The sequence below is a fragment of the Coregonus clupeaformis genome, unplaced genomic scaffold (genome assembly GCF_020615455.1).
Source record: "Coregonus clupeaformis isolate EN_2021a unplaced genomic scaffold, ASM2061545v1 scaf0590, whole genome shotgun sequence".
NCBI classification, from domain to species: Eukaryota; Metazoa; Chordata; class Actinopteri; order Salmoniformes; family Salmonidae; genus Coregonus; species Coregonus clupeaformis.
The window spans coordinates 230,288-243,997 of NW_025534045.1; the positions used below are offsets into that span (position 1 = coordinate 230,288).

The 13,710-nt window shown below is 42.6% G+C and overlaps 1 protein-coding gene across 1 annotated transcript in view; it reads left to right on the plus strand.

Moving 5' to 3' along the window:
• Positions 1-13,710, plus strand: part of LOC121555791 (neural-cadherin) — a gene marked incomplete at its 3' end in the record, with an annotated part of 168,151 nt that overhangs the window by 134,645 nt on the left and 19,796 nt on the right. Inside the window, exons 21-22 of the mRNA XM_045216060.1 lie at positions 2,330-2,556; positions 12,521-12,798. Of these exons, the coding sequence (XP_045071995.1) occupies positions 2,330-2,556; positions 12,521-12,798 (505 nt within the window). The remainder of the gene's footprint in view (positions 1-2,329; positions 2,557-12,520; positions 12,799-13,710) is intronic.

The following is a 13,710-nucleotide window of genomic DNA, read 5'->3' on the forward strand; positions in this document are numbered from 1 at the left end:
TCCCATATTCATAGCACACAATGACTACATCAAGCTTGTGACTCTACAAACTTGTTGGATGCATTTGCTGTTTGTTTTGGTTGTGTTTCGGGTTATGTTGTGCCCCAATAGAAATTGATGGTAAATAATGTATTGTTTTAATTTGGGAGTCACTTTTATTGTAAATAAAACTAGAATATATTTCTGAACACTTTTACACGAATGTCGATGCTAACATGATTATGAATCATCATGAATGAATTGTGAATGATGATGAGTGAGAAAGTTACAGATAAAAGTGACTCAAAAATGACACTACATTATTTACAATTCATTTCTATTGGGGACAACATAACCCAAAACACAACCAAAGCAAATTGCAAATGCATCCAACAAGTTTGTAGTCACAAGTTTGATGTAGTCATTGCATGCCAGGAATATGGGATCAAATACTAAACTTTGGACTAAATTGTATATACTATAAGTGAAAGTGTCCAAATACTTATGACACCTTCAAATGGGGGAACTAGCTACGTAAAGTGCTTTCATTTGAAGAGTTTAATTCCAAAATGCTATCCATTTTAAGAAATGTTGATAAATTAGATTTCTTGTTGAAAGGCAACAGACATACAGTTGACATGTTACTGATAGTCTGTAGATAGTCTGTAGAGCATCTACTGATGGACTATACAAATAAAGTGTTACCATACTCTCAAATAAAAACCTCATATAAAACATTTGATCTCAAATCCAAAATGCTGGAGTATAGAGACAAATTAAAAGTTTTAGCTTCAGTATCCAAATAAATACTAAATACTGTCTTTGTTTGCTGTGTGTTTGTGTGTTTGTGTGCATGTGTGCTTGCGTGTGTGCGAGTGCTTGCACTTATATCCAAAGCTCGTGTGTGTGTGCGTGTGTATCCCTCTAATGCCCGTGGGAAGGAGAGTCGATGTGATCTTTGCGTTGGATCAAAGCCAGGTGTCTATCTGTCCCTCAATGTTGAAGAGAGTTCCTGTCTCCCACAGCACTGGGAATGAGACCAGACAGACGGCAGTAGCATCGGCAGCAGCATCCCCTCACTGAGCTCCATTTCCATTCTCTTAATGTCAATCTAGGATTCCTCCCTCTGTCTGCTCCCATGGCCTTAATCACACTGAGCAACACTGACACTCCTCGGGACCGAATGATCCCAGATTGACACAGCTCAGGTGTTCCCAGCATGACACTTAAAGCCTGCCGTCAGCCCGGGATTAAGAGTGGGAGAGATAAGAGCACACAGACACACACATTCAGTCAGAGAGTTACACACATGCACTCACATATGCACGCACACACGTGCATGCCTACACTCACACATTCAGTCAGACAGTTACACACGCTAAACTTTGTAGAAACACCCAAATTCAAATACATGCATTTATTAAGCGTTTCATTCATTCAGATATGACTATTGGAGCATTCACCCTTATAACTATGTCACTGATATCATTAAAATGTGATGAAATCTCTTTCCCTTTCCTTTCCACCTGTCTCCTGTGTGCTGAAGAGTTTCGATTGGAGCAGTAGGGGGACCCTGTCTGTGTCAAACAGGGCCCAGGAGACTGAGGGGAGTGGGGGTGGGCAGTGTTAAAGCTCAGGGCCCCTGCTCCAGCACACCAGCACCCTACTCCATCCCCAGCTCCCTTCTCTCTCCTAATCCCATGCTATAAGGTGTCGGCCCAATTAGAGGCGTCCTTGACTCAGGGGCGAGACGGCCTCGGCTCAGGAGCTCTCTCACCTTGGCGCCCTCTCCTTGGCAGCGCTGCCATGCTCCAAATTGAGGTTGAAGGCTGTTCCGTCCTCATCCCACCCCCCTGCTCGATATCCCCGACATGGCCAGAGTGGTCTGTCTTTGTGAGCGTTGGCTGTGACTGTGACATTGTGTAGCAGGGCTGGGTGGTGTCTGTCTCGCTGGGCCAGGGCCAGTGGCTCTCAGGCGGGGATAGGGGATTGACAGGGCTTGTCTAGTCAGGTCTGGGAACATGGTCCTCACACGACTTTAATTTTCCTTAAATACATCCAGAGCTGCTTCGGGGACATGCATTTTTCATGAGTACTGCTCTTTATCTTTTAGAAATATGTCCAGTATTACAGAGACAGATACATCTCTCTAATAGGAGTACAAGTCACAAGCAAAGCTTATCTGTTATTCTGTTTATTGCCTGTATGTTTCTCCTGCTCATTGAAGAGATTTGGGGGATGCATCTGTTTCTGCCTAGGAAAACGAGAGGGTCATGTGGCATATGTTTGCTTCTATGCTGATCTTGTATAACTTTGTTCGTTTGTGTGTGTGTCTGTGTGTATTTTGCAGACATCACAGCGAAGGAGTTTATTGAGCAGCGTGGAAGCTTGAGGAGTCGTTATGAGCTGCTGGTGGACTTCCTGTCGGAGATGTTGGCGGTGGGCGTCGATGACATCAACGTCTTCAGCCTGATGGACGTCAGGGAGAGGACACTGGACGTGCACTTCGCAGTGCACAGCAGTCCCTTCCTCAGAGCAGAGAAACTACAGGGATACCTCGCTGCTCACAAACAAAAGGTACTGTATGATGATGACCCTAGAAGTTATCCTGTTGGATATACATGTGATTTTCTGTGGTTAAATACAAATTAAACGATTGTGTGATTATTTCAATGAGCCTCACTCAATGTTAAGCATTAGAAGATGCAACCCTAACTCGACCCCGCTGAAAATACACACAGGATTACTGGACAGAAGACATTTACATGTATTTTCCAATTATGGAAGATGCTGTCACTCAGGGATTGTTGCTAGCCTATTTTGAAGAAAGGGGGATTTCAATCCAAAAAATATGCTGTTTGTATTTGTGTAGCCTTGTGTTTTCCACATAATGAAAAGTTTAACCCTTTAGTTTTTTTGAGCTGGTTTATGTGGATGTTACGAATGGATTATGTAACATTGCAATGTCAATTACACTATAATATATCTGAAGCTGCTATTATGGTGCTGTCACTTTGAATACATTAGTTATTGCAGTATTGGACTGTATTCACCAGACCAGCTATAGATTATTGTGGGCTGTGGAGCCTTACAGTGTAGTTGTTACACAGGAACAATCTTTAAAGTTAAACCAGTCCATTAAATCGCCTAGTGGTTAACCGCGTTGGGCCAGGAACCAAAAGGTCGCTGGTTTGAATCCCCAAGCCGACTAGGTGAAAAATCTGCCGATGTGCCCTTGAGCGAGGCACTTAACCCTAATTGCTCCTGTAAGTTGCTCTGGATAAGACCGTATGTTAAATGACTAAATGTACAATTAAAAAATGTAAATGAGAGAGAGAGAAATCAGTGAGATAGAGATCGATAGAGAGAAAGAAAGGAGAGAGAGGTTGTGGATGCTTCAGGTGTGGTTTGTGGATGATCCCTGCTCTTTCATCTGGATTATGTGTGCCCCTCTGAAAAGACATTGATCACAATGAGATGTGAAGCGTGGCGAGAGAAGATGAGCGCATAGAGGGAAATAGGGAGGGGGGACGGCTACGGTTATTAATGTTCGCAATTCTACAGTAATGCTCGGAAATATGAGACAAAATTGTATTTTCTCTCTCTCTCTCTCTCTCTCTCTCTCTCTCTCTCTCTCTCTCTCTCTCTCTCTCTCTCTCTCTCTCTCTCTCTTTCTCTTTCTCTTTCCCTGTTGCTGTCACGTCAATTGAATATTTCCCTTACTGGTATAGCATTTCAAATCATAGTGCACCCCTGAGAGTTTTAAGAAATAACATATTGGTTTGCTGTGGTTAAATTCATTGATATGTAGACCAAGTCCTCTTGTAGAAGTAATAAAGCAGCTAGAGAGAAGGGATGTTCTGGTTGATTTTGGGAGAGTGAAAGAGGACCCTTTTGTGCTGTAGATCACTGCTTCCAGGCCTTTTGTTGTGAAACGTCACTTCTGGGTTCTGTAATATAAAATGGTTTGTCTGGGTACATGGCCAATCCAAAAATAATTATAAGTAAGTTATATTGAAGTATCCAAACATATCCCTACATACTCTTTGTCAATGTCTTGCCACATAATAAAAAAAATGGTGTTTTAAAGTACACTACATGACCAAAAGTATTTGGACACCTGCTCATCGAACATCTCATTCCAAAATCATGGGCATTAATATGGAGTTGGTCCCTTATTTGCTGCTATAACAGCCTTCACTCTTCTGGGAAGGCTTTCCACTAGATGTTGGAACATTGCTGTGGGTACTTGCTTCAATTCTGCCACAAGAGCATTAGTGATGTCGGGCACTGATGTTGGGCGATTAGGCCTGGCTCGCAGTCAGCGTTCCAATTCATCCCAAAGGTGTTCGATGGGGTTGAGATCAGGGCTCTGTGCAGGCCAGTCAAGTTCTTCCACACCGATCTCGACAAACTATTTCTGTATGGACCTCGCTTTGTGCACGGAGGCATTGTCATGCTGAAACAGCAAAGGGCCTTCCCCAAACTGTTACCTCGAAGTTGGAGGCACAGAATCGTTTAGAATGTCATTGTACGCTGTATCGTTAAGATTTCCCTTCACTGGAACTTAGGGGCCTAGCCCGAACCATGAAAAACAGCCCTATACCATTATTCCTCCTCCACCAAACTTTACAGTTGGCACCATTCATATCAGGCAGGTAGCGTTTTCCACCAAACCCAGATTAGTCCGTCGGACTGCCAGTTGGTGAAGCGTAATTCATCACTCCAGAGAACGCATGTCCACTGCTACAAAGTCCAATGGCGGTGAGCTTTACACCACTCCAGCCGATGCTTGACATTGCTGGTCAAGCAATGTCAAGCATCGGATGGTGATCTTAGGCTTGTGTGTGGCTGCTCGGTCATGAAAACCTATTTCGAATAGTTCTTGTGCTGACGTTGCTTCCAGAGGCAGTGAGTGTTGCAACCAAGGACAGAAGATTTCTATGCCAATATTTGTCTATGGAGATTGCATGGCTGTGTGCTCGATTTTATACCACTGTCAGCAACGAGTGTGGCAGAAATAGCCGAATCCACTAATTTGGAACAGGCATGGGGAGAGGGAGCCCCTTTTAAACAGTCTTTTACTTGCTACCCCTGATCTCTGACAGCCCATCCCTACCTTTGTACTCTTCTCCCCTCTCCTCTCCTCTTTCCGCTCTCTCCCAGTGTGTGTGTCTCTGACTTTGAACACTCAAGATCCCCCTGCAGCCTGCTGGGATTGAGGAAGTGGAAATCTCAGCATGCTCCTCTCCAAAGGGTTCTCCTCTCTTCTCCCTGTTTACCCCTCTGTTTTCCTCTTCATATCCCCCTTATGCCCTGCTGTCCCCCCCGTCCCCCGTCCCCCCGTCCCCCCGTCTCCCCCGTCTCCCCTCCCATACACATACCCTGTGATGTGGTACAGGCAGAGACACACTGACAGAAATAGATAACGCCTAAAAAACATGAGGTGAGAGACACTTCACACACTGACAGGGTGAAGTAGGAAAAATACATTTCTGGTAACACTTTCTATGAAGTCCATATGCATAATGCATTATTCAGCAGTATACAGTACCAGTCAAAAGTTTGAACACACCTACTCATTCCAGGGTTTTTCTTTAATTGTATTATTTTCTAATTGTAGAATAATAGTGAAGACATCAAAACTATGAAATAACACATATGGAATCATGTAGTAACCAAAAAAGTGTTAAACTTATTTTATATTTTATATTTGAGATTCTTCAAATAGCCACCCTTTGCCTTGATCACAGCTTTGCACACTCTTGACATTCTCTCAACCAGCTTTATAAGGTAGTCACCTGGAATGAATTTCAATTAACAGGTGTGTTAAAAGTTAATTTGTGGAATTTCTTTCCTTCTTAATGTGTTTGAGCCAATCATTTGTGTTGTGACAAGGTAGGGGGTATACAGAAGATAGCCCTATTTGGTAAAAGACCAAGTCCATATTATGGCAAGAAAAGCTCAAATAAGCAAAGAGAAACAACAGTCCATCATTAATTTAAGACATGAAGGTCAGTCAATACGGAAAATGTCAAGAACTTTGAAAGTTTCTTCAAGTGCAGTCGCAAAAACCAAGCGCTATGATGAAACTGTCGCTCATGAGGACCGCCACAGGAATGGAAGACCCAGAGTTACCTCTGCTGCAGAGGATAAGATCATTAGAGTTACCAGCCTCAGAAATTGCAGCCCAAATAAATGCTTCACAGAGTTCAAGTAACAGACACATCTCAACATCCACTGTTCAGAGGGGACTGTGTGAATCAGGCCTTCCTTGTCGAATTGCTGCAAAGAAACAACTACTAAAGGACACCAATAAGAAGAAGAGACCTGCTTGGGCCAAGAAACACGAGCAATGGACATTAGACCGGTGGGAATTTGTCCTTTGGTCTGGAGTCCAAATTGGAGATTTTTTGGTTCCAACCGCCTTGTCTTTGTGAGATGCGGTGTGGGACTATGGGCTTAGTGGGACTATCATTTGTTTTACAACAGGACAATGACCCAACACACCTCCTGTGTAAGGGCTATTTTACCAAGAAGGAAAGTGATGGAGTGCTGCATCAGATGACCTGGCCTCCACAATCCCCCGACCACAACCCAATTGAGATGGTTTGGGATGAGTCGGACCGCAGAGTGAAGGAAAAGCAGCCAACAAGTGCTCAGCATATGTGGGAACTCCTTCAAGACTGTTGGAAAAGCATTCCAGGTGAAGCTGGTTGAGAGAATGCCAAGAGTGTGCAAAGCTGTCATCAAGGCAAAGGGTGGCTATTTGAAGAATCTCAAATGTTATTTCATAGTTTTGATGTCTTCACTATTATTCTACAATGTAACAATAAAGAAAAGTAGGTGTGTCCAAACTTTTGACTGGTAGTGTACATGTACTTATAATGCACTATGATATAGTAATAACGCAGTATAAACAGTTATAGACACACATAAAGACTCATATAGGCTTATAATTCCATATACCAATACTCATAATGCATTATAGGTATAATCATAATCACTTTTTATGTACAGCAACATAGTGTTTCATAATTGCTGGTCCCTTTTTCCTCGAGGATCATTCAGCATTATAATGACCATCAGTGTGATGCATTTCTAACGTTTTTGTCAGTGAGCAGCACATTATTATTACTGCATCATAATCTTTGTTATGGTGTATAGTATAGTTATAAAGTAATATTTGATTGCTTTAGGTAAAGTGATGAAATGCCTAAGGCAGACAGATAATAATACACCATAAGCTGTTACTATACAATTATAAAGTGGTCATTGTCTGCTTTCAGCGAATGAAACTTCCTGCACATTTCATGATGACACAACACAAAGCTCTTCATTCTTTCTCACACATAACATAAATTGCCTCAAAATCTTACAGATGTAGGATCTTGATGTGAGCCAGTTTGCTACAGCAAGAAAATAATCCTGAAGCAACAGGACATGTGAATTATTTATGTGGATTATAAGTAATGGACAATTTTGTAGGGGTTGATACATTTTTCGTAAGGGGAAATCAAGTCTGAAATGTCAAAGTCGAAATTACAAACTTCAGAAGCCTTTTTAGACCTCAAATACACTACAGGTTTTAAATTAAAGGAAAGTTCTCCTGCAACAGGGGGATCAAATGAAGATCCCACATATGTACAATTGGCAAAATCGTACAATAACATTAATAATAACAATAACATTGCTCAGCGCGAATGTGCATGTACCAGCTTACGTAGTACGAGCAACACAAATGAGGAAATGGTCAATGGGTGTATTCGATAAAGGTTTTTATTAAAAGTATAAATTTCAGCACCTCACAGATAGACCGCAGTTGTACAGGACAAACATAGGTACAAAGCTCAACAACCTCGATATAGGAGAACGGAGTTGAGCGATCCTCAGCTATAAGTGATTATGATTATACTTCTAATGCATTAGGAGTATTGGCGTACAGAATTGTGAGTCTATATGAATCTTTATGTGTGTCCATAAATATGCTTATACTGCATTATTACTCAATCATAATGCATTATGAGTACATGTATAATGCTGTATAATGCATTATGCATATGGCTTCATAGAAAGTGTTACCACATTTCTTGTATTTTAACAACGCAATATGTAACTTTTTGGGCGACCGACCAAATTCACATAGAAATGTTACAGATTTGTCATTCTCATTGAAAGCAAGTCTAAGAAGCGGTAGATCTGTTCTATGTGCACTATTTCTATGCTTCCCGTTCTTAAGTTTTGTTTTTGCATCTTTTACTTTTGGTTTTGTACACCAGTGTCAAAAAGCTGAAAATACAATATTTTTGGTTATTGAAAAGATATTTCACAGCAGTGGGACAATGATTCTCTACACTTGCTTGTTTTGTCACATAAACTGAAATTAGGCGAACTATTAGACATTTTAGCTACCCGGAAATGGTGGAGACCTTTCTACATATTGCACCTTTAAAGGATTGGGAGCATAAACATAACCACATGTAACATATTGATTTACATGAGTATGTGTATCAAAAGTCCCAATGCAAAGTTATACCTCACTTCTCTATTTGTATTACATAAAACCGATCAGAATTCCGAAGAATGCCGAAGTCATGTCGGAAAATGTTTTTCCGTGGTGTGATGTTTCTACTTATAGGTAACCAGATCATGACTACAACTAAGTTACTAAGTCTTTGACCACACTGTGTTGTTACATTGGTGAGTAAAAACTCATGCTTCCTACCGTTTAACCATTGTATTTGGGCTTTGTTGGTTGCAGAGCAGGTGCTGCAGTGAATTGTTGTTTAGAGGGATGTGTTTGTGACTAAATGCTGTTCTAATCTAGACTCCATTTTGTTCTGGTTCCCGGTTTGACCACAGACAGTGAACCTGTGAGACAGCATTTTATTTGTCAATCAAGGACATGATCAGCTTACCATCAGAGCACATAATGGACTTTTGTTTCCCATGTCAGACCAGCAACAACCAAACGGCTGTACTGGACATGCTGTTAAGTACTGCTAATGAGCATGATGATTTTAGGTCTGGTGTGTAATTATGGTTTGTATGTATGACTGACTGTATCATTAAATGACTGTTCAGCTGGTGTTCTCTAAGAACGTAGCCATCGAGCACCCTCCTGTCAAAGTGGCTTACCTAGAGAGAGAGAGAGAGCGAGAGAGAGACATTTTGCCTCAGCTCCACATAGGGGAAAGGACCTGGAGAAAGAAAAGCACAGCATTCCCCAACAGCATGTTAGCTTTGTCTGTGCATCGTCTCTTTTTGTTATTCCTCCCCTCTCTTTTCCAACTGTAATTCAGACGAACTGTCCTCAGGTGCTACCTCTCCAGTCTTTGGACTCAAATCCAATATGGTTAGCAAAAACGTTTGTCGGTTTAAAACAAATGAATTAGCCTCAGGTCCAACCTGAATAATGTATCTTCTTCCTCCTCCTCCCTCCCGCCTTCGGAGCAAAGATGTCCCGGTTTTCAGTATGTTCTTTGTAGGCCTACAACTCCCTGGGGTGCCCTTTACTGGTTTCTCCACAGACTCTGCCCCAGGGAGGTATGGGTATTGTAGTCGAAGCCCCATGGGTGCCTCAAACGGTGTTTAGATAATGCTGACAGTACAGTCATGCACAAAGCATAAAGAACAATCACATTGCCATCCCTTCCCAGAGGTAATTTGGTCTTATATGCAATGTCTCTTCTGCCTGTATAGGGAATCTGGGTGTGCAGTCCCCTGGCAAGTACAGTGGGGAAAAAAAGTATTTAGTCAGCCACCAATTGTGCAAGTTCTCCCACTTAAAAAGATGAGAGAGGCCTGTAATTTTCATCATAGGTACACGTCAACTATGACAGACAAATTGAGAAAAGAAAATCCAGAAAATCACATTGTAGGATTTTTAATGAATTTATTTGCAAATTATGGTGGAAAATAAGTATTTGGTCACCTACAAACAAGCAATATTTCTGGCTCTCACAGACCAGTAACTTCTTCTTTAAGAGGCTCCTCTGTCCTCCACTCGTTACCTGTATTAATGGCACCTGTTTGAACTTGTTATCAGTATAAAATACACCTGTCCACAACCTCAAACAGTCACACTCCAAACTCTACTATGGCCAAGACCAAAGAGCTGTCAAAGGACACCAGAAACAAAATTGTAGACCTGCACCAGGCTGGGAAGACTGAATCTGCAATAGGTAAGCAGCTTGGTTTGAAGAAATCAACTGTGGGAGCAATTATTAGGAAATGGAAGACATACAAGACCACTGATAATCTCCCTCGATCTGGGGCTCCACGCAAGATCTCACCCCGTGGGGTCAAAATGATCACAAGAACGGTGAGCAAAAATCCCAGAACCACACGGGGGGACCTAGTGAATGACCTGCAGAGAGCTGGGACCAAAGTAACAAAGCCTACCATCAGTAACACACTACGCCGCCAGGGACTCAAATCCTGCAGTGCTAGACGTGTCCCCCTGCTTAAGCCAGTACATGTCCAGGCCCGTCTGAAGTTTGCTAGAGTGCATCCAGAAGAGGATTGGGAGAAAGTCATATGGTCAGATGAAACCAAAATAGAACTTTTTGGTAAAAACTCAACTTGTCGTGTTTGGAGGACAAAGAATGCTGAGTTGCATCCAAAGAACACCATACCTACTGTGAAGCATGGGAGTGAAAACATCATACTTTGGGGCTGTTTTTCTGCAAAGGGACCAGGACGACTGATCCGTGTAAAGGAAAAATGAATGGGGCCATGTATCGTGAGATTTTGAGTGAAAACCTCCTTCCATCAGCAAGGGCATTGAAGATGAAACGTGGCTGGGTCTTTCAGCATGACAATGATCCCAAACACACCGCCCGGGCAACGAAGGAGTGGCTTCGTAAGAAGCATTTCAAGGTCCTGGAGTCTCCAGATCTCAACCCCATAGAAAATCTTTGGAGGGAGTTGAAAGTCCGTGTTGCCCAGCGACAGCCCCAAAACATAACTGCTCTAGAGGAAATCTGCATGGAGGAATGGGCCAAAATACCAGCAACAGTGTGTGAAAACCTTGTGAAGACTTACAGAAAACGTTTGACCTGTGTCATTGCCAACAAAGGGTATATAACAAAGTATTGAGAAACTTTGATATTGACCAAATACTTATTTTCCACCATAATTTGCAAATAATTCATTAAAAATCCTACAATGTGATTTTCTGGATTTTTTTTTCTCATTTTGTCTGTCATAGTTGACGTGTACCTATGATGAAAATTACAGGCCTCTCTCATCTTTTTAAGTGGGAGAACTTGCACAATTGGTGGCTGACTAAATACTTTTTTTCCCCACTGTATCTGTCATTGGGCACACACCAATACATCCACACCTATACACACCATATTTCTCTGGTGAGCTTGTTGTGTGTCTTTCCACACAAGTGGATGGGGAGATGTTCCATATCAGAAGTGTTTAACCTCTCAGATAAGAAATGTTAAGCACCTTTTCAGGCAGTCATTACACAGTAATGTGGCACAGGGGATGTACATACACTGTAAAGGAGTTCCAGACACATATGTTACATTTAGAAAGTCCTAGAGCTTGAGGGGAAGATAGCAATAGAGATGAGAAATGGAGTCAGGGATATTTTTTGAGACACATCATGATGTTCTCACTCTACCCATCTTCCTTTAAGTGCTCTCATTGTGTGGGATTGGTACAGATAAACACATACACATTCTGGCATTCTCTTTAATGTTCACACACAAGCACTTACAGGTGTATTCTCAGAGGAACTCAACTCACTTGCCGCTCTTCCTTTCCAAACACATCCACTCAAATACAGATGGTACAATACTCTCAGTCACTGATCAAATTGTACCAGCCTAGACACTTTAGTCTGCATAGAAACAACAGTTCAATTGTAGGTGTGAAGGTGGTAGAACCGCTGAATGCAATGTGGCCCACTTGAGCTGTGAATAGATGGTGCAGAAAGGGTATACGGTGAATGTATGTAGAGACAGGTCATTGTGTACTGTATGTTCTATTTACAGTGTCTGCACACTTTGAAAATCAGACGCTTGGAGGGTTGTTTTTGTGTGTATGTGTGTGTTTGCATGTGTATATCCGTGTGTGTGTATACGTATGTGTGAGGATGCGTATTTATTTGAGTAAGTGTGTGTGTGTGGAAGAGAGAGAATGAGTGTTGTTTGACAGATGAATTCATACTCTCTCTACAGAATGCTATTAGGATGGCTGTAGGGGTATTTGCATGTATGAGTGTGTGTACATCTTCACTTGAGAGATGGGATCACACACCCCAAATGCTTATGTCGAGGATACACATCATGTAAAGGCTTAGGATAAACCCTGGTGGTAATCAAGACTGTTCCACTGTGACTCTTCCATGGCTGTCCCTTGATTACCTTTTAGCCTTGTCCTTTGTAATTTCTCTCTCTCCTTTCGCCTCCTATTTCTGTCTAAATCCTCCTAATTTAATTCTCCCTTGATCCTCTCTCATTCCCTTCATTCCTCTCCATCTCTCTCTCTCTCTCTCTCTCTCTCTCTCTCTCTCTCTCCACAGCTGCAGTCGTTCCTGCAAGTGAACGTCAGTCAAGTACACGTGGATGAGTGTGCCAACACGGATTGTGGCGGCAGCGGCGGCTGCTCCAACGTGCTGAGAGTCAGTGACACGCCCACCGTGGTGGATTCTGGGTGTATGTCACTGGTGTCGGTGACGGTGGAGTCCACGGCAGTATGCAGCTGTTCCGGGAGAGAACATTTCCACAAGAGCTGCTCCTCCTATCCCAGAAACCCCTGCTTCAACGGGGGCATCTGTGTCGACACTCAGAGCGGGTACAGGTGAGAAAGAAGTCATACCACCTGCAGTGAAATGTCCACACAGGAGAGGGGGTTTAATTGTATTTACAGTTGTGTACGGGTGAGCGGTGTCAAAAAGCAAATAGCAGTTGGCAGCCTGACCTTTTAGGAGTCACCAGGGTGGGAGTAGGGGAGGGACGGCTCAGATCTGTTGTTTCACTGTTGAGGGTAGTGATGGTTGCCTGGAGTCTGCAACAGATAGATGAGAATTAATGCCTGGTAGGAGAATGCATTATAAATGAGGGTGAGCGCTATGTGTGGAAGAGAAATCAATAAGTAAACTAATACTTCAAATCTCGCTGGAGGGATGAAACACCTTGAAAGTATTTGCCCAAAAACAGGCAAGTGGAGCCATGTACTCGCTTGCTCGCTCACACAAATGCTGTGCTGGTGCTGAATGATAGATCAAGGGATGTTTTCAAAAGGATCCAAGCCCCTCTAATCACTTCACCTCCAAGACTTCTCACAAATATGAGGTACACAGGTTTTGGCCTATTTTTCCAATTATCTAGAGCCAACAATGCTATCGATTTTTCTTCACTGAGTAACATTACCCAACCAGAGAGAAGGGGACTAACACTCCATTTTACAAAGGGCGAGGGGGGTAATGGTGAGGAGGAGAGAGCGCAGCAAAGTCATTTGGTACAGGGTTGGGGGGTGAGGTGGGGGTGAGGGGTCAGGTTAGACATCCAGAAAACATAGTAGAGGCTGTTTAAATAACCTCGTTAGCCACGCCTGATTATTCTGCTTCATCTCTAATTCGACAGAGTTAACCATTTCCACTGGTCTCACCTCTCTATCTCCCTCTCTCTCTCTCTCTCTCTCTCTCTCTCTCTCTCTCTCTCTCTCTCTCTCTCTCTCTCTCTCTCTCTCTCTCTCTCTCTCTCTCTCTCT